This window comes from Amblyraja radiata, chromosome 10 (assembly GCF_010909765.2).
Source record: "Amblyraja radiata isolate CabotCenter1 chromosome 10, sAmbRad1.1.pri, whole genome shotgun sequence".
Taxonomy (NCBI): domain Eukaryota; kingdom Metazoa; phylum Chordata; class Chondrichthyes; order Rajiformes; family Rajidae; genus Amblyraja; species Amblyraja radiata.
Window position 1 is genome coordinate 63191122 of NC_045965.1, and position 21942 is coordinate 63213063.

At 48.5% G+C, this 21942-nt stretch overlaps 1 protein-coding gene across 1 annotated transcript in view; it reads right to left on the reverse strand.

The window, feature by feature from the left end:
* LOC116977414 (vitellogenin-like) overlaps nt 1-21942 on the reverse strand; it is a gene marked incomplete at its 5' end in the record, with an annotated part of 82880 nt that overhangs the window by 41141 nt on the left and 19797 nt on the right. The window contains 10 exons of the mRNA XM_033027842.1: nt 2148-2367; nt 6047-6191; nt 6858-7043; nt 8375-8465; nt 10057-10246; nt 11839-11958; nt 13128-13229; nt 14976-15100; nt 16724-16821; nt 19522-19739. Of these exons, the coding sequence (XP_032883733.1) occupies nt 2148-2367; nt 6047-6191; nt 6858-7043; nt 8375-8465; nt 10057-10246; nt 11839-11958; nt 13128-13229; nt 14976-15100; nt 16724-16821; nt 19522-19739 (1495 nt within the window). The remainder of the gene's footprint in view (nt 1-2147; nt 2368-6046; nt 6192-6857; nt 7044-8374; nt 8466-10056; nt 10247-11838; nt 11959-13127; nt 13230-14975; nt 15101-16723; nt 16822-19521; nt 19740-21942) is intronic.

Sequence of the window (21942 nt, forward strand, 5' to 3'; positions counted from 1 at the left end):
AAGAGAAAGGAAGAGGCGTAGACAGTGGGCTTGTGGGAGAGCTGGGAAGGGGGGAGAAAGCAAAGGACTATCTGAAATTAGAGAAGTCAATGTACATACTGCTGGGGTGCAGGCTACCCAAGCGAAATATGAGGTGCTGCTCCTCCAATTTGAACATTTCATAAAGAAGGGTCTCGACCCGAAATGTCACCAATTCCTTCTCTCCATAGATGCTGCCTCACCCGCTGAGTTCCACCAGCGTTTTAGTCTACCTTCGATTTTTCCAGCATTTGCAGTTCTTTCTTATAGACTTGGAAATTAACAGTGGACTATGCAATTCCAAACCAAATAGAATCGTAGAGAGTCATATGCAGCATGGAATCAGGCCCTTTGGCCCAACTTGGCCACGCCAACCAACATGTCCCATCTACACGAGTCCCACCTGCCTGCGTTTGGTCCTTATGCCTCTAAACCTGTCCTATCCATGTACTTGTCAATCTACCTATCCATGCACCTATCCATGTACCCCTATCCCTCTACACCTGGTGTGGCACTGTGGCGCAGCGGTAGAGTTGCTGCCTCACAGCATCAGAGACCCGGGTTCGATCCTGACCAGGGGTGCTGTCTGTATGGAGTTTGTACGTTCTCCCCGTGACCTGCGTGGGTTTTTCCCCGGGATCAGCGATTCCCTCCCACACTCCAAAGACATACAGGTTTGTAGGTTAATGAACTTGGTATAAATGTAAATTGTCCTTGGTGTGCGTGCAGGATAGTGTTAGTGTGCGGGGATCGCTGGCCGGCGCGGTCTCGGTGGGCCGAAAAACCCTGTTTCCGAGCGTAAATCTAAACTAATCTAAACTAAAGGGCCTGTCCCACTTAGGCGACTTTTCAGCGGACTGCCTGCGGCCTTCAAGCTCGCGGCACTCGCCTGAAAAACCGCGAACTGGAATGGCGACCGTCAGAGCGGAACGCACGCGCGCACACGCACACACACACACACACGCGCGCGCACACACACACACACACACACACACACACACACACACACACACACACACACACACACACACACACACACACACACACACACACACACACACAAACACATCACAAAGGCGGGGGACAGGGAAAGCGGGGAAGCGCTGTCTGAAATTCACGCAGTGCAAAGCCAAGGTGATACTGACACACACCGCGATGAACAGGAAGGTTAAGATGGCTGGCACAGTGTACGGTAAGTCCTTTAAAAGAGGGGGGGCGGGTGAAGGGGGGGGGAGAAGGGATGGCAGAAGGGGGGGTAGAAGGGGGGGAAGGGGGAGGGAGAAGGGGGGAAGGGGAGGAAGAAGGGAGGGGGTAGAAGGGGGGGAAGGGGGAGGGAGAAGGGGGGAAGGGGAGGAAGAAGGGAGGGGGTAGAAGGGGGGGAGAAGGAGGGGGGGAAGGAGGGGGAGAAGGGGGTGGGAGAGAAGGGCTGAGAAGAGGGGGGGGAGAAGGGGGGGGGGGGAGAGAAGGAGTGGAGACACTTTTAAGAAGCCAGACAACTTTTAATAAGCCAGAGATACACAGCTGTGACATTCGGCGGACATTTAAAATAGACGGTCGTTTCTCCTTGGTTCTGAAAACTCATGCTTACGGTTTTTTTCCCCCCAATGAGCCAATGAAAATACCCGGTCAACAAAAGCGATTGACTAAAACTACCTACGACTAGCTCGACGACCTATAACTACGCGGCGACCTCACTACAACTGCACCTACGACTACAAAAGTATCGATTTTCTCCATGGTGACCAATTTTTGGTTGCAGAAATTTTTTGCTGAAAACACGTTGAAAAATTTGCCGCGACCACACTGAGGCCGCGACTAGTTCCCAGAATGCGGGAACGCCTCGCGACCATTAAGGAGACTCACCAGAGACCACCAGCGAACATGTGGCGAAGGCAGAGTCTCCTGCGCTCGCCTAAAAAGTCGCCTAAGTGGGCCATGCCCTTAAACCTGTCCTGCACCTGGGTGTAAAAATCGACGTGTAAAATCCAAAGGTTGTGAAGGATGCTTTGGCAAAGCAATGTTTACTTTCAAAGGTACACAAAAATGCTGGAGAAACTCAGCGGGTGCAGCAGCATCTATGGAGCGAAGGAAATAGGCGACGAAAATGTTTACTTTCACGTTGCCTTCACCTGGTTTGATTGCGATGTCCATCGATTTATCTCCGACCATTTTGTACAAGGGGGAGTTGGTGGTGAGGCCAGTCTCTTCCACGCTGGTCTCGTAACACATTTGAAATCCAAAGGTGTTGGCCTTCACACAGCTCTTCTGGACTGTTGGGCTTGGGATGACTGGAGGGTCTTCAGCAGAGCAGACAGACCCTTTGGGAATGGCAAGAGGCAACACTCTCCCCTGAAAGACAGTCACAATCAAAACCAGTTATCATAGAATCATAGAATCATAGAAAGTAGGTGCGAGAGTAGACCACCAGGTCCGTCGAGCCCGCACCGCCATTCGCTCATGGCTGAACACTAAACAGACACCCTTACCCACAAACAGTAGACACAAGACACAGAACACAAGACACTACCCTCCCCTTTATACCTCTATCTCCCCTCTCCACCCCAAGAACCGCGTGATCTCCTGGGGGAGGCAAAAAACCGGATAAAAACCCAGGTCCAATTCGGGAAAAAAATCCGGGAAATTCCTCTCCGACCCCAATCCAGGCGATCGACACTTGTCCAGGAGATCACTCAGGTCTTACTATACTAACCATACCTAGGTCCATATCCCTGCCCTCTCCCCGTAGCCCCTTATCCCCTTGGCAGCTAAAAAACCATCTATTTTAGATTTAAATATATTTAATGTTTCTGCTTCCACTGCTCCCTGGGGCAGTGAATTCCATAAATTAACCACCCTCTGGGTGAAGAAGTTCTTCCTCATCTCAGTTTTAAAAGAGCCCCCCCTTATTCTGCAACTATGTCCCCTAGTTCTAGTTTCCCCGATCATTGGGAACATCCTCGGTGCATCCACCCGATCAAGGCCCCTCACGATCTTATACGTTTCAATGAGATCGCCTCTCATTCTTCTAAACTCCAAAGAGTAGAGTTCCAGCCTACTTAACCTTTCCTCATATGTCAATCCCCTCATTGCAGGAATTAATCTTGTAAACCTTCGCTGCACTGCCTCCAGGGCTAGTACATCCTTTCTTAAGTATGGACCCCAGAACTGTACACAGTGTTCCAAATGTGGTCTCACTAATACTGTGTACAAAGTTGAAGGTTAATATAGAGCTCTTAAAGATCGCAAAGTCAGGGGATATGGGGAGAAGGCAGGAACGAGGTACTGAGTGTGGATGATCAGCCATGATCACATTGAATGGCGGTGCTGGCTTGAATGGCCGAATGGCCTATTCCTGCACCTATTATCTATTGTCTATTACACCACATACTAACACTATCCTACACACACTAGGGACAATTTACAATTTTGACCAAAGCCAATTAACCTACAGGCACATGTGTATTTGGAGTGTGAGAGGAAACTGGAGCACCCGGAGAAACCCCATGTGGTCACGTGGGGAATGTATACACTCTGTGGTCGGGATCAAACCCAGGTCTCTGGCGCTGCGAGCGCTGTAACTCTCTCTTGAAAGCATCCAGAGAATTGGCCTCCACTGCGTTCTGAGGCAGAGAATTCCACAGATTCACAACTCTGAGTGAAATTTCTTTTCCTCAGCTCCGTTCTAAATCCTTATTCTTAAACTGTGGCCCTTGGTTCTGGACTCCCCCCATCATTGGGAACATGTTTCCTGCCTCTAGCGAGTCCAATCCCTTAATAATCTTACATGTTTCAATATCGATGGCCGGCACGGACTCGCTGGGCTGAAGGGCCTGTTTCAGGACTGTAGGTGCTGGTTTATGCCAAAGATAGACACAAAGTGCTGGAGTAGCTCAATGGGTCAGGCAGTGTCTCTGGAGGGAAAACATGGATGACTTTTCGGGTCGGGACCTTCTTTTAGTTTAGTTTAGTTTAGTTTAGTTTAGTTTAGTTTAGTTTAGTTTAGTTTAGTTTAGTTTAGTTTATTTTAGTTTAGTTTAGTTTAGTTTTGGGATACAGCATGGAAACAGACCTTCCGGCCCACTGCGTCCATGTCAACCATCAATCACCCTCTCACAGTATTTCTATGTATTCCCACTTTGCATTCGCTACATACCAGGGACAATTTGCAGAGGGCAAATTAACGTACAAACTCGCTTGTCTCTGGGATGTTAGAATGAAGCACAGGAAACCCACGCACTCACAGGTAGAACTTGCAAACTCCGCACAGACATCATCTGTGGTCAGGGTCAAAGTTGGCATCTTTGGAGCCGTGCGTTCACAAGTCCACAAGTTATAGGAGTGCTATATGATGCTGCTGCACCCGCTGAGTTTCTCCAGCATTTTTGTGTACCTTCGATTTTCCGGCATCTGCAGTTCCTTCTTGAACAGTTATAGGAGTGGGATTAGGCCATTCGGCCCATCGAGTCTACTCCGTCATTCAATCATGGCTGATCTATCTCTGCCTCCTAATCCCATTTTCCTGCCTTCTCCCCATGACCCTTGACACCCATTCTAATCAAGAATTTGTCTTTCTCTGCCTTACAAATATCCACTGCCTTGTCCTCCACGGCCCTCTGTGGCAATGAGTTCCACGGATTAACTCCCCTCCGACTAAAGGCAGCAGTTCCACCCGCTGCGCCACTGCTCTGCTCCAAATCCCAGAACATAGCTCAAGGAGCAAGCAACAGGAACAGATACAAAGTGCTGGAGTAACTCAACGGGCCAGGCAGTATCTCTAGAGAACATGGATGGGCGATATTTTGTGTCGACACCCTTCTTCAGACTGATTGTTGTAGGGAGGGGGTGTGGGGGTGGGGGGGGGGGGGGGGTGAGGGGTGGGGGGGTGCGAGAGGACTGGAAGAGAAATTAGGGCAAGCCAAATCGTGGCAAATGCCCCGCTGAGCTACTCCAGCTTTTTGTGTCCATCTTACTGTAAGTGATAGGTGGATACAGGTCAGGGGGTCTTTTGATTGTCAGATGGTTGGACAAAGGCCGGTGATGAAATGACAAAAAGTGTGAGATGAGGAGATGAGATTAGAAGAAGCATGAAATGTGAAGCCAGAGGAAGGAATACAGTTTATTGTCACGTGTACCGAGGTACAGTAAAAAGCTTTTTTGCCCCTCGGCTATCTTTAGTCAGAATTTTATGGACTTTATCTTGTACTAAACGTTATTCCCTTTATCCTGTATCTGTACAGTGTGGACGGCTCGATTGTCATCATGTATAGTCTTTCCGCTGACTGGATAGCACGGGACAAAAAAGCTTTTCACTGTGACTTGGTACATGTGACAATAATCTTAACTAAACTAAACTGAACTGAACTAAACTGTTGTGTGCTATCCATTCAACGGAAAGACTATGCAGGATTCCAATCAAGCTGCCCACAGTGTACAGATATAGGATAAAGGGAATGACGTTTACTGCAAGATAAAGTCCAGTAAAGACTGATTAAAGATAGTCTGAGGGTCTCCGATGAGGTAGATGGTAGGTCAGGACACAGGGTGGTGAATCTGTGGAATTCTTTGCCACAGAAGGCTGTGGAGGCCAAGTCAATGGATATTTTTAAGGCGGAGATAGATACATTCTTGATTAGTGCGGGTGTCAGGGGTTGTGGGGTCTGAAGGCAGGAGAATGGGGTTTGGAGGGAGAGATAGATCAGCCATGGTTGAATGGCTGAGTAGACTTGATGGGCCGAATGGCCTAATTCTGCAACTATCCCTTATGACCTTCGGACCGCTCATACAATCAAGAATATAGATGGAAGGGGGCGGGCGGAAGGGGAAAGTGAGAAATCAGGAACGGGGGTACTGATTGGGGATGATCAGCCATGATCACATTGAATGGCGGTGCTGGCTCGAAGGGCCGAATGGCCTACTCCTGCACCTATTGTCTATTGTCTATTGTCGATTCCGGTACTTTGTGTCTTTTTTTTTGTAAACCAGCATCTGCAGTTCCTTCCATCTCCAAGCACCAAGAACATGCACTTACCATCATGTCTTGGTCATCTCCGGTTGAATTCTTTGCCAGTTTCCACATCCTGATCCTCACTCCAGACTCGCCACTTGGAACCAGTGGTGTGATTCTCGCTGCGGCCAAGTCCTCGATGTTTCTCGAGAATGCAAAAGACCGTGTTCTGCAGGAGGACACCATTTAGAGATACAGCGCGGAAACAGGCCCTTCAGCCCACCGGGTCCCCGCTGGCCAGCAATCCCCGCACACGAACACTATCCTACACACACTAGGGGACAATTTACATTTATACCATATCCCAACTCACCCATGTTGATCAAGATGCTGACCATCTAAGCTAATCCCATTGACCTATGTTTGGCCCGTATAACATCTTGCCCACTGCAACCAAGATGTCCCAACTGAGCTAATCCCATTTACCTGTGTTTGGCCTGTATAATACCTTGCCCACAGCAACCAAGATGTTCCAACTTGAGCTAGTTCCATTTAGCTGTGTTTGACCCATATCCCAACTTGCCCACTCCGACCAAGGTATGTTAGCCCCATTTACCCAAGTTTGTCCCATATCTCAACTTACCTATGCTGACTAAGATGCACCATCTAAGCTCGTCCTATTTCCCCACATTTGTCCCAAATCACAGATTGCGTATGTGGACCTTTGGCCCATATCCCAACCCGCTCATGTTGAGCAAGATGCCCATCTGATCTCGTCCCATTTACCGATGCTTGGCCCAATATCCCAACTTGCCCACATTGACCAAGACTGCCTGCGATACTCTCTAACCGCTTTCCCACCGTTGCAGAGTGCAACAGGTTGCTCTGCTGTTACCTGACGGAGAGCAGTTGCCTTTCCCGTTGCAGAGGGGGTGTCTCTATTTGAACGTTCTTCTTCTTGTAGTTTACTTTGCCAGTGACGTTCAGGGGGACGAGAGTGCTGGTTTTCAGTTGTACTTCCACTCCAGCCTGGATCAGAGGGCTGTTTATCCCCATGATGCCTATCACGTCCTTCACAGAACTGGGGAGAGAGACAGAGAGATTGTGAGCCCCCGGCCGTTACAAGCAAGCAGTGCGAACAAGATTAGAATCAATGCTTCTCCTCGGCTCCTCTCCATGTCCTCCAGATACAAACACAAAATGCTGGAGTACCTCAGCGGGTCAGGCAGCATCTCTGGAGAAGACCCATAAGTGGTGTTTTGGGTTGAGAACCTTCTTCAGACCTCCAGCCCTGAGTGACTGAGCTGCCAGCCCACCAGCCCTGAGTGACTGAGCTGCCAGCCCACCAGCCCTGAGTGACCTGACTTGCTGGACCACTCCAGCACTTGGATTATTTTCTCTTGGGCTCTGAAGGTTGAGGGGAGATTTGATAGACGTTTTATACAACTATGAGAGGCAGAGATGGACAAAAAACTTTTTTTCCCCAAGATGGTAAAATGAAAGACTACAAGGCCTGGCTTTAAGGTGAGAAAAGCAAAGTTTAAAGGAGATGTGTTGGGGGCAACATTTTTACACAGAGGGTCATAAGTGATAGGAGCCGAATTAGGCCGTTTGGCCCATCAAGTCTACTCCGCCATTCAGTCATGGCTGATCCATCTCTCGTCATGGTAATGGGTGCCTGGAACACATTGCCAGGGGTGGTGGTGGAGGCAGAGTCATATAAGATACTTTAGGATAGGCATTCTGGATATGCAGGGAATGGAGGGATTATGGATTGTGTGTAGGCAGATAAGAGTTGATCTTGGCATCATGTTCAGCACAAAAATTGTGTGTCACAAGGTTTGTTCTTGTGGCGTACTGTTCATTTTGTGGTCTACATAGAAACATAGAGACATAGAAAATAGGTGCAGGAAAATAGGTGCCCTTCGACCCTGCACCGCCATTCAATATGATGATGGCTGTTCATCCGAAATCAGTAGCCCATTCCTGTTTTACCCCCATATCCCCAGATTCCTTTAGCCCTAAGAGCTAAATCTAACTCTCTCTTGAAAACATCCAGTGAATTGGCCTCCATTGCCTTCTGCGGCAGAGAATTCCACAGATCCACAACTCTCTGGGTGAAAAAGTTTTTCCTCATCTCAGTCCTAAATGGGCCTACCCCTTATTCTTAAACTGTGACCCCTGGTTCTGGACTCCCCCAACATCAAAAGCATTTTTCCTGCATCTAGCCTGCCCAATCCCCTAAGAATGTTATACTGTTTCTATAAGATATCCTCTCATCCTTCTAAATTCCAGCGAATACAAGCCCAGTCGACCCAAGATTCCAGCATCTACAGTGTCCCCATCTGTGCTTCTCCGCTGTGCCCGAATGGGTTCATTGTACTTGTCCCATCTGTCCTGTGAAGTAATTACCTTGCAACCAGCTGAGATTCAATCTGAATACTACTGTTCAGGAACTGAGGCATCGTTAAATTGGATGGGGTTGGATCGAACTTCACTTTGGCTGTTGGAGAAATGAGGCAATGGTCAGTTTAGTTTAGTTTAGATTAGCTCATTGTCACGTGTACCGAGGTACAGTGAAAAGCTTTTGTTGCGTGCTAACCAGTCAGCGGAAAGACAATACATGATTACAATGTTGTACAGGGCCCTAGTGAGACCACACCTGGAGTATTGTGTGCAGTTTTGGTCCCCTAATTTGAGGAAGGACATTCTTGCTATTGACGGAGTGCAGCGTAGGTTTACATGGTTAATTCCCGGGATGGCGGGACTGTCATATGCTGAGAGAATGGAGCAGCTGGGCTTGTACACTCTGGAGTTTAGAAGGATGAGAGGTAATCTCATTGAAACATATAAGATTGTTAAGTGTTTGGACATGCTAGAGGCAGGAAACATGTTCCCGATGTTGGGGGAGTCCAGAACTAGGGGCCACAGTTCAAGAATAAGGAATAGGCCATTTAGAATGGAGACGAGGAAACACTTTTTCTCACAGAGAGTGGTGAGTCTGTGGAATTCTCTGCCTCAGAGGGCGGTGGAGGCGGGTTCTCTGGATGCTTTCAAGAGAGAGCTAGATAGGGCTCTTAAAAATAGCAGAGTCGGGGGATATGGGGAGAAGGCAGGAACGGGGTACCGATTGGGGATGATCAGCCATGATCAGGTGATGATTTGGGTCGGGACAATCAGTCTGAAGAAGGGTCCTGACCCGAAATGCTCCGGGTTCGATTCTGACTACGGGTGCCGTTTGTACGGAGTTTGTACATTCTCCCCGTGACCTGCGTGGGTTTTCTCCGAGAGCTTCGGTTTCCTCCCACACTCCACAAGACGTGCAGGTTTGTAGGTTAATTGGCCTGGTGTAAAAGGTAGAAAAACTATCCCTCGTGAGTGTAGGGCTGCGTTAATGTGCGGGGATCGCTGGTCGGAGCGGACCCGGTGGGCCGAAGGGCCCGTTTCCGTGCTGTATCTCTAAACTAAAAACAAAATCTGCAGTTGTATAAGAAGGAACTGCAGATGCTGAAAAATGGAAGGTAGACAAAAATGCTGGAGAAACTCAGCGGGTGAGGCAGCATCTATGGAGCAAAGGAAATAGGCGATGTTTCGGGTCGAAACCAAGGGTTTCGACCCGAAACGTCGCCTATTTCCTTCGCTCCATAGATGCTGCCTCACCCGCTGAGTTTCTCCAAGTCAAGTCAAGTCAAGTTTATTCATCACATACGCATACGAGATGTGCAGTGAAATGAACAGTGGCAATGCTTGCGGATTGTGCAAAAAAACTACAAAACAGAATTGAACAGAATCAGTAATTACATATTTGTGGGAAGAGAAAAAAAAAGAAGAAAAAACAGCAATTTTAAAAAGACACCACCCAACAGTAAATTGGTACATTAAGTTAGTCCCTGGTGAGATAGGAGTTTACAGTTCTAATGGCCTCTGGGAAGAAACTCCTTCTCATCCTCTCTGTTTTCAAAGCATGGCAACAGAGGCGTTTGCCTGACCGTAGCAGCTGGAACAGTCTGTTGCTGGGGCGGAAGGGGTCTCCCATGATCTTGTTGGCTCTGGATTTGCACCTTCTAATGTCCTTGTTTCTACCTAATACTTACCCTGTGCCGTGATGGCTGAGACCACAGTGTAATAGAATGCAAGTTCCAAGGGCAGACCCACTGATGTCGGCACCATGTGCCGGACCTCCGAGACCAACAAGGATTTGGTCCATTTTGTTGAAATTCCCCGCTGGAGCTGGTTAATGTATCTTGTGATAACCCCGTCCCTTCTTGCTCGGTTATTCATTGCCTGTTCAACAAGGAGACAGGACGGCAGTGAGCATCGTCTGGAGTCATAGTGTCATAAAGTCACACAGTGTAGAAACAGATACATTTCCAATTCATTTTGCAAATTACGTAGAACCTTTGGACTCCAACCCGAAACGCCAACTGTCCATTTCCCCTCCATAGATGTGGCCTGACCCATTGAGTTCCTCCAGCACTTTAGAGTCATAGAGTGGTGGAAGCAGGCCCTTCGGCGTACTGGGTCTAAAAATATTGGTTGCCAGGAGACAAAGGGGGCCCACTTCATCAGGGGCCCACTTCATCAGGGGCCCACTTGATATAGGGGGCCCACTTGATATAGGGGGCCCACTTGATATAGGGCAACTTGATATATGGGGCCTACTTGATATAGGGAGCCACTTGCCATAGGGCAAGCTGACACCCTGGCCAGTCCGCCACTGGTCCCACCTGTTCAAGACGGAACTGCAGATGCTGGAAAATCGAATAGAAACATAGAAACATAGAAAATAGGTGCAGGAGTAGGCCATTCGGCCCTTCAAGCCTGCACCGCCATTCAATATGATCATGGCTGATCATCCAACTCAGTATCCTGTACCTGCCTTCTCTCCATACCCCCTGATCCCTTTAGCCACAAGGGCCCCATCTAACTCCCTCTTAAATATAGCCAATGAACTGCCTCAACTACCTTCTGTGGCAGAGAATTCCAGAGATTCACCACTCTCTGTGTGAAAAATGTTTTCCTCATCTCGGTCCTAAAAGATTTCCCCCTTATCCTTAAACTGTGACCCCTTGTTCTGGAGTTCTGGAATGTAGACAAACTTGCTGGAGGAACTCAGCGGGTGCGGCAGCATCTATGGAGCGAAGGAAATAGGCTTCGTTTCGGGCCGAAACCCTTCTTCAGACTGATCCCACCTGCCCGTGTTTGGCAAATATGCCTCTAAACCTGTCCTATCCATGCACCTGTCTAACTGTTTCTCAAGGAAGCATTGCCACAGGCACAATGGGCCGCATGGCCTTTACTGCCTTGCATCTCTCAATGCTGGTGATTGATAGTGAAGTTGGTGGGGGCATCATTCATTTAAGTGCAGTGGACCCAGGTTCAATCCCGACCAAAGGTGCTGTCTGTACGGAGTTTGCACGTTCTCCACGGGACCGCGTGGGAGAAAGATCCTGTCCTCGTGCTGTACATGTTCAATGTTCAACGTTCTATGTTCTATGTTCTCGAAAGATGTGTAGAAACAAAGAAACATGGAAAAATAGGTGCAGGAGTAGGCCATACGGCCCTTTGAGCCAGCACCGCCATTCAATATGATCATGGCGGATCATCTAAAATCGGTACCCCGTTCCTGCTTTCTCCCCATATTCTTTGATTCCTGCACCCCCAAGGTCTAAATCTAACTCTCTCTTGAAAACATCTATGTTCTATGTGTTGGAAGGAACTCAGACATTGGTTTACATTGAAGATAGACTCAAAATGCTGGAGTGACTCAGCGGGACAAGCAGCATCTCTGGAGAGAAGGAATGGGTGACGTTTTGTTCTATGTTCCGCGTTCTATGTTCAATGTTTTAAGACTTACGCACCAGCCATCCACATACCTTCATGAGCTCTTGGATGCCATTCTGGTTAAGTTCGACAAAAGCGATCTCTTGGCCGAACAACTTGATGTAGGCGCTGGCCATGGTTTTAATTGGGGGCATCGGTTTCCAGTCGGACACCTGCAGGGGGAACAAAGATCGGGGGGTGAAGCAACATGAGATGACAGGACATCAGCAGAGAGACCCGCACTGCTGACAGCTAGCCAAGCGGGGGGAGACTGTGGAGAACTAAGTGGGACCCGGTGGGGAGGGGAGCTCAGAACAAGGGGGGAACCCAGTGGGGGGGGGCGCTGAGAACAAAGGGGAGGAAGCTCGGGCACTGAGAATGATGGGGGGAGCCTGTGTGGGGAGCGGAGAACAAAGAGGGGACTCGGCAAGGGCCACAGAGAACAAAGGGGATCCAGTGGGGTGGGCCGCTGAGAATGAAGGGAGGATTTGTTCAGGGGACTGTCATATGTTGATAGGGCTAGAATGGATTCTCTAAGTTGGAAAGTTACGCATAGCTCGAAAACGTCGATTTGGTAGACATTTCAAGTGACGAAACATAATGAACCTGAGCCTGTTTTAATAATTGTGGGGGGGGAAGTAATTAGCGGATGCATGATTTGGTAAATAGCAGATTTTAATTTTAATTTTGCTTTTTTCCCCCCATTCTATAAAACAGATGATGCACAGGTCTATTTCGTGCTTCGGTGGAATTGTGTGCGCGCGCGGTAACTTTGGAACGGTCTAAAACACACACGGCTGCACCTCGTGTGTGTGAACCATTCCAAACTTACCCTGTGCACACAATTCCTGCCGACGCACTCAGACCTGTGCATCATTTGTACACTAAAGGGCCTGTCCCGCTTACGCGACCTTTACAGGCGGCTGCCGGCACCCGTGATAGGTCACCGAAATTTTCAACGTGTTGGAAACTCAGCGGCGACCAGAAAGACGCTACGACTCTTTGGAGACCTCTCACGACAGGCTGTATGGTTGTGAGAGGTCTCCTATGGTTGTGAGAGGTCTCCCGCGACATGTCGCCAGGGGTCGCCTGTATGGTCGTGAGAGGTCTCCAAAGAGTTGTAGCATCTTTCTGGTCGCCACTGAGTTTCCAACATGGTGAAAATTTCGGCGACCTATCTCAGGTGCCGGCAGTAAAGGTCTCGTAAATGGGACAGGCCCTTAACTGGGGATTGGGGCAGCACTTTACTGAACCGCGTGCCAACAATGAATTTGACAGTACTCCTGTACATGGGACACAAGAGGAACATTGATCCATTGAATGAACAAGCAACCCTCCTTACCTTTCCCACAATGTGTTCGGTGTCATTGTTCCTCAGTCCTCTCCCGTAAGATTGGCTGCCTTTGGACAAGGCATGGTGTATTCCTTCCATCTGGATACCAACCTTCATAAACACAAACATAAATATCAATATTGCGGCAGATGCCGGAGGTTGGTTAAGGATCGAGAGTTCCTTTCTGTTCCGTTTGGTTTACTGTCATGTGTACCGAGGTACGGTGAAAGGTTTTTGTAGCATCTTCCCAGTTTTCTCATGCGTGGAACACAAAATAACTTCAAGATGACCTTGTAGTCCAGACGCGAAACGTTACATATCAGGCCTGGATAGAGTGGATGTGGAGAGGATGTTTGCACCCATGGGAGAATCGAGGACCAGAGGTCACAGCATCAGAATTAAAGGACGTTCCCTTAGGAAGGAGATGAGGAGAGATGTCTTTAGTCAGAGGGTGGTGAATTTGCGGAATTCTTTGCCACAGAAAGCTGTGGAGGCCAAGTCAGTGGATATATTTAAGGTAGAGATAGATAGATTCTCGATTGCTACGGGTGTTAGAGATTATGAGGAGAATGGGGTTAGGAGGGAGCGAAGGATCAGCCGTGATTGAATGGTGGAGTAGACTTGATGGGCCGAATGGCCTAATTCTACTCCTATCACTTGTGACCTTATGGTCTTATAACCAGTCAGCAGAAAGACAATACATGATTACAATCGATCCATTTACAGTGTATAGAGACATGTGTATAGAGACAGTGTATAGAGATAAGGGAATAATGTTTAATGCCATGTAAAGCCAACAAAGTCCGATCAAAGATAATAATAATAATAATAATAATGGATGGGATTTATATAGCGCCTTTCTAATACTCAAGGCGCTTTACATCGCATTATTCATTCACTCCTCAGTCACACTCGGTGGTGGTAAGCTACTTCTGTAGCCACAGCTGCCCTGGGGCAGACTGACGGAAGCGTGGCTGCCAATCTGCGCCTACGGCCCCTCCGACCACCACCAATCACTCACACACATTCACACACAGGCAAAGGTGGGTGAAGTGTCTTGCCCAAGGACACAACGACAGTATGCACTCCAAGCGGGATTCGAACCAGCTACCTTCCGGTCGCCAGCCGAACACTTAGCCCATTGTGCCATCTGTCGTCCCAAAGATAGTCCGAGGGCCACCAATGAGGTAGATAGTAGTACAGGACTGCCCTCTGGTTGTGGTAGGATGGTTCAGTTGCCTGATAACAGCCGCGAAGAAACTGTCCCTGAATCTGGAGGTGTGCGTTTTCACACTTCTGTACCTCTTGCCCAATGGGAGAGAGGGGGAAAAAGCGGGAGTGGCCAGGGTGCGACTGGTCCTTGATTGTGCTGCTGGCCTTGCCGAGGCAGCGTGAGGTGTAGAGAATGAAGACGGGACCATTGGGACAACATTGAACACTTTGTAACATTGTACATATGGTTCACCATTCACTATCACGGGGTTATCATCAGTAACGTCAGCAGCCGGACAGAACAAAGCGGGTGATGCTTATTCTGACGGATACTTGTACCAAAAAATAATTTATTTAATTTCAATACGATACAAAAACCAAAGAAACCAAAACTGCGGTGACAACACCCACCACCATGTTACAAAATCATCAGACATCCATGTTACAAATATTCTAATAACCACTGTACAACCCCAGTAAAGCCCTCTTCCGCCTGGTGCCGTGACTCGCGGGATGGCCGGCTTGGCCAGGCCTAAGAGCAACCCAACCAGGACATCCTCAGCCCTGGCCTACTCCCTAGATCCCATCACCAGTCCCCCGGTCAATGACAGCAGAGCCACAACGGATACTTTGTGGTAGAATTACCTCCAAAAAGTCGCTGGAGACGCCGAGGCCATAGGACTTGAAGTTGGCGATCAAGGTCGTCGGGAGAATCCCTTCCGACTTCTTGATTTGGTAAAGGTTGCCCTCGATTCCAGCCAAAAACTTATCTGCAGGAATAGTTCTCGACATTCAAATGCTTCTGTTAACAACGTCACAATCACAGCTCTTGTAAGTGAACTTTTTCTATCTTTGCAAGAGACCTATTTTGCGAGGCTACTTGGTTGCATTACAGCTGGGTTTTGGAACGGCTCTGCCCAAGACTGCTAGAAATTGCAGTGGGTCGCGGATGTTGCCCAGTCCATCACACAGACCAGTCTCCCCCACCATCGACTCCGTCTGCACTCAGCGCTGCCTTTGGAAAAGCAGCCAACGTAATCAACGACTTGTCCCACCCCGGTCATTCCTTCTTCTCCCCGCTCCCGTCCGGCAGAAGATACAGAAGCTTGAAAGCGAGCACCACCAGACCCAGGAACAGCTTCCTCCCCCCTGTTATCAGGCTTCTGAACGGTCCTTCCATTAGCTAACGCACTGTCCGATTCACCTCTACCCCATTGCGGACATTGGACTTTGTCTATGGAACTGATACACCACCATGCCCTTTTTGCTTATCTTTCATTCAGTTGTTCTAAGTACCTTCTGTATTTCTCATTTCCCTTTCCCTTGGCTCTCAGTTTGAAGAAGGGTCTTGACCCGAAACATCACCTGTTTTTTCTCCAGAGAAGCTGCCTGACCTGCTGAGTTCAGCTTTTTGTGTCTATCTTCTGAGAACTATATTAATCGATATACATGAGAACTATATTATATGAATCGATAATGTTTTATTATTAATGTTTAATGTTTTATGTGTTATTCCTAACTGTCACTGTATGTCATGTTGTCACTTGCGGGCGGAGCACCAAGACAAATTCCTTGTATGTGAATACTTGGCCAATAGACTTATTTATTCATTCATAAACGTATTCATTCATTCTATATTCTGTACTCAGTATCTTCCTCTTTGCTCTATCTATTGTACTTGAGGTTAACTTGATTGCTTTTTACGAGCCCGTGCCGACCAACATACTAACACTATCCTACACACACTAGGGACAATTTCTGTTATAATGTTTACCAAGCCAATTGGTTAGTTTAGTTTATTGTCACGTGTTGGTTTGTGTGACGGTCTGGGCTGCGTCCACAATTCCCTGCAATTTCTTGCGGTCTTGGATGGAGCTGTTCCCAAACCGTGCTGTGATGCATCCCGATAAAATGCTTGTGGTGCACGGTGGCGCAGCGGTAGAGTTGCTGCCTTACAGCGAACGCAGACCCGGGATCGATCCCGACTACGGGCGCTGTCCGTACGGAGTTTGTACGTTCTCCCCGTGACCTGTGTGGGTTTTCTCCGAGATCTTCAGTTTCCTCCCACACTCCAAAGACGTACAGGTTTGTAGGTTAATTGGCTTGGTAAATGTAAAAATTGTCCCTAGTGGGTGTAGGATAGTGTGGGTGTGCACGGATCGCTGGTCGGCGCGGACCCGGTGGGCCGAAAGGGCCTGTTTCCGCACTCTATCTCTAAACGAAACTAAACTATACTATGGCGCATCTGTAGAAGTTGGTGAGAGTTGTAGGGGACATGTCGAACGTTCTAAGACTTCAAAGGAAGTAGATTTGTTGGTGCGTTTTCTTGTGCTTTCTTTTACGACATTATTAAAGAAATGAGATTGAGGCAACAGATTCCCAGTCCCACTTACCTCTAAACAGTCCAAAGTGAAATCCTTTGCTGTACCTGTAGCTGAGTCTGTCGCACCTTTGGCTCAGCCTTTTGACTGCGATGTTGCAAATGGCGGCTCTGGGAGAATGAATGAGTTAGGAAGTCATTAATTCAGTTGCAAGTCATGAGTGAGTCAAATAGTCACCCAGCACGGAAACAGCCCCTCAGCCCAACACGTCCTTGCTGACCAAGATACCCCATCTACACTAGTCCCACATTTGGCCCACATCCCTCCAAACCTTTCCTTTCCATGTAACTGTCCATGCCTTAAGATTTTTGCCTTCCATCACAGTGAGGAGGTGTCTGGTGGACTCACTGTGGTGGATGTTAAATTTGTGTTTATTGTGTGTTTTATTATTTTATTATATGTATGACTGCAAGGCAACAACATTTCATTCCGACCGAAAGGTCTGAATGACAATAAAGTTTCCAAGGTCTTTTAAATGCGCTTAGATTGCGTCATAGAGTGATTAAATTCGTCATGGAGTGATACAACGTGTTAACATGCCCTTCGGCCCAACTTGCCCACACAGTCCCAGCTACACTAGTCCCACTTGCCAGCGCTTGGTCCATATCCCTCCAAACATGTCCTCCTATCCATGTACCAGGGACGACAGATGGCGCGGGACGACATATGGCACAATGGGCTAAGTGTTCGGCTGGCAACCGGAAGGTAGCCGGTTCGAATCCCGCTTGGAGTGCATACTGTCGTTGTGTCCTTGGGCAAGACACTTCACCCACCTTTGCCTGTGTGTGAATGTGTGTGAGTGATTGGTGGTGGTCGGAGGGGCCATAGGCGCAGATTGGCAGCCACGCTTCCGTCAGTCTGCCCCAGGGCATCTGTGGCTACAGAAGTAGCTTACCACCACCGAGTGTGACTGAGGAGTGAATGAATAATGCGATGTAAAGCGCCTTGAGTATTAGAAAGGCGCTATATAAATCCCATCCATTATTATTATTATTATTATTACCTGTCCAACTGTTTCTTAAACGTAGGGATTCTCCCAGCCTCAACCACCTCCTCTGGCAGCTCGTTCCATACACCCACCACCCTCTGTGTGAAAATGTTACCCCTTGGATTCCTATTAAATCTTTTCCCCTTCACCTTGAACCTATGTCCTCTGGTCCTCGATTCCCCTACTCTGGGCAAGAGACTCTATTCCTCTCATGATTTTGTACACCTCTATAAGATCTCCCCTCATCCTCCTACGCTCCATGGAATAGAGACCCAGCCTACTCAACCTCTCCCTGCAGCTCACACCCTCTAGTCCGGGCGACATCCTCGTAAATCTTTTCTGAACCCTTTCAAGCGGTTGTTATACCTGCCTCAACTACCTCCTCTGGCAGCTTCTTCTATACACCATCCACCCTGTGCGTGAGGGGTGGGGGGGGGGGGGGGACTCACTGAAACTTACCAAATAGTTAAAGGCCTGGATAGAGTGGACGCGGAGAGGATGCTTCCACTAGTGGGAGAGTCTGGGAACAGAGGGCACAGCCTCAGAATTAAAGGATGTACCTTTCGAAGGGCGATGAGGAGGAATTTCTTTGGGCAGAGGGTGGTGAATCTGTGGAATCCATTGCCGTGGAGGCCATGTTTAAAGTGAAGATCGACTTTCTTGATTCGCGAGGGCATCGATGGGTGTCTTGATTAATGAGGGGAGAAGGCAAGAGAATGGGGTCGAGAGGGGAAGATAGATCAGCCACGATTGGACGGCGGAGTAGACTCGATGTGCCGAATGGTCTACTTGCACTCCAATGGCATGAACAGTGGAGGGAATGGACAGATGAGGCTTCGGGCCTGGATCTTTGTCAAGACTGGAATAGAGGGACAATAGCTGGTAGGTAGGGATGAGGCAGGAGCTGACAAGTGAAGGGATTAATTAGCAGATGGGTGAAGTGGGGGGAGAGAAGGGAGGAGATGGCCACAAAGGTTGGAAAAACAGTGGAGATGGTGGAAATGCAACAGGTGTGATTGGAGAAGTGCCAGTGAATCTGTGAATTTTATATGGATTTCCAGTCTCCGCGGTCTCCGGTAAGAAGTGGACGACTCGGAAGGTTTATAGAAAACATAGACACATAGAAAATAGGTGCAGGAGTAGGCCATTCGGCCCTTCGAGCCAGCACCGCCATTCAATATGATCATGGCTGATCATCCAACTCAGTATCCTGTACCTGCCTTCTCTCCATACCCCCTGATCCCTTTAGCCACAAGGGCCACATCTAACTCCCTCTTAAATATAGACATTGAACTGTGGCCTCAACTACCTTCTGTGGCAGAGAATTCCAGAGATTCACCGCTCTCTGTGTGAAAAATGTTTTTCTCATCTCAGTCCTAAAAGATTTCCCCCTTATCCTTAAACTGTGACCCCTTGTTCTGGAATTCCCCAACATCGGGAACAATCTTCCTGCATCTAGCCTGAATTCTAAATTCTAGCGAGTACAAGCCGAGTCTATCCAGCCTTTCTTCATATGAAAGTCCTGACATCCCAGGAATCAGTCTGGTGAACCTTCTCTGTACTCCCTCTCTGGCAAGAATGTCTTTCCTCAGATTAGGAGACCAAAACTGTACGCAATACTCCTGCCTTCTCCCCATAACCCCTGACACCAGCACTAATCAAGAATCTAACCAGCTTCGTCTTAAAAATATCCATTGAGATACAGGAGATATGTCTCAGACAATAGACAATAGGTGTAGGAGTAGGCCATTCGGCCCCTCGAGCCAGCACCGCCATTCAATGTGATCATGGCCGATCATCCACAATTATGTCTTATACTCACAGTGACTGGAGCTCTGGCACTGAGGAGCCCCCCAGTGATTTCATGTAGGAATATATAAAGCTGGTCAGGTGGACATTGGTCTCTCTGCTCATCGAGTCCGTCACGGTTGTGATCAAGGCCAGGGATGGTTTGGTCTCCATCAGCACAATGAAGGCCCTCATACGCATTTCAGCACGGTTCCTAGTGTTCATCACCAACTGCATGGCGATGTTCTGCACCTGCATTGGAGAGCACAGCCTGGTCAGTCGCAGATACAGGGCTCATAAATTTAGTTCACTTTAGAGATACAGATACAATTACATAGAAACATAGAAAATAGGTGCAGGAGTAGGCCATTCGGCCCTTCGAGCCTGCACCGCCATTCATTCATGGCTGATCATCCAACTCAGTATCCCATACCTGCCTTCTCTCCATACACCTCTGATCCCTTTAGCCACAAGGGCCACATCTAACTCCCTCTTAAATATAGTCAATGAACTGGCCTCAACTACCTTCTGTGGCAGAGAATTCCACAGATTCACCACTCTCTGTGTAAATTTTTTTTCTTCTCAACTCGGTCCTAAAATACTTCCCTCTTATCCTTAAACTGTGACCCCTTGTTCTGGACTTCCCCAACATCGGGAACAATCTTCCTGCATCTAGCCTGTCCAACCCCTTAAGAATTTTGTAAGTTTCTATTAGAACCCCCCTCAATCTTCTTTACCTTACAGATACAGGTACCTCAACAGGACTTTGATTAAATTAAGATGATAGTCCTGCCCCATCTTGACTTGGAAACATATCGTCCTTGGTCTAACATCTGCCTTGGCCTAATTTGGCGATCTCCCGATCTACCCATCTGCCAAACACTTCAACTCCCCTTCCCATTCCCACACCGACCTTTCTGGCCTGGCCCTCCTCCAGTGACAGAGTGAGGCCACACGCATAATTGGAGGAATGGTATCTGATTTAGATGAGTTTAGTTTGATACAGAATGGGAACAGGCCCTTCGGCCCACCGAGTCCCCGCACACTAAAGGGCCTGTCCCAATGTACGAGTTAATTCAAGGGTTCTCCTGAGTTTCCCTTGATTGGAACTCGGAGAATTACGGTAATGGCCGCCCGTAGGTACTCGGGGCTCTCGTGGACATTTATCAACATGTTGAAAAATCGTCACGCGTCTTCACGAGCTTACCGCATTTCCCGAGTACCTGCCGTTAGAGTTACGTGCCGCTAAGAGACGTCCCGAGCTCCGACATACCCGCTACGTACATTCTACGTGCTTACCACGAGTTTGATCTTTTTTAAACTCGGGAGAGCTCTTGAATTAGCTCGTACAGTGGGACAGCCCCTTAACACTACCCTACACACACTAGGGACCATTTTACATTCATACCAAGCCAATTAACTTACAAACCTGTACGTCTTTAGAGTGTGGGAGGAAACTGAAACGTAGAAACATCGAAAATAGGTGCAGTAGGCCATTCGGCCCTTCGAGCCAGCTCCGCCATTCAATATGATCATGGCTGATCATCCAAAATCAGTGCCCTGTTCCGGCTTTTTCCACATATCCCTTGATTCCTTTAGCCCTAAGAGCTAATTCTAACTCTCTCTTGGAGATCTCGGAGAAAACCCACGCAGGTCATGGAGAGAAAGTACAAACTTGGTGCAGACAGCACCCGTAGTCAGGATCGATCCCAGGTCTCTGGCGCTGTGAGGCAGCAGCTCTACCGCTGTGCCACCGTGTCTCCCCAAATTCACAGAGTCATTCATAATTAAAACAGGCCCTTCGGCCCAACTTGCCCATGCCAAGCAAGATGCCCCATCTGCCCTTGTTTGGCCCGTATCCCACTAAACATTTCTTTGCTCGCTTTGAAGTGGAGCCACCAGAGACAGCCACATCACACCACATGGTCCACAGCAGCCTAACCCTCAAGATAGAGGAGCATGAGGTGAGGCGCACGCTGCGGGCCATCAATCCAAGGAAGGCTACTGGACCCGACGGCGTCTCTGGACGCGTGCTGAAGGACTGCGCTGACCAGCTGGCTGGAGTCTGTACGAGGATTTTCAACCAGTCTCTGGCCCAGTCCACTGTTCCACCCTGTCTGAAGTCCGCAACCATAGTCCCCTTGCCCAAAAAACCCCACATTTCCAGCCTCAACGACTACCGGCCAGTCGCACTCACACCAGTGGTGATGAAGTGTTTTGAAAAACTGGTCCGGGGTCACATCACATCACTCCTGCCCCGAAGCTTTGACCCCCACCAGTTTGCGTACAGAGCGAATAGATCTACAGAGGACGCTGTAGCCACAGCTCTCCATGCTGCACTGTCCCACCTGGAGCAGCCGGGGAGCTACGTGCGGATGCTCTTTGTGGACTACAGCTCTGCCTTTAATACCATCCTTCCCCACAAACTGGTGGACAAACTGGGGGACTTGGGACT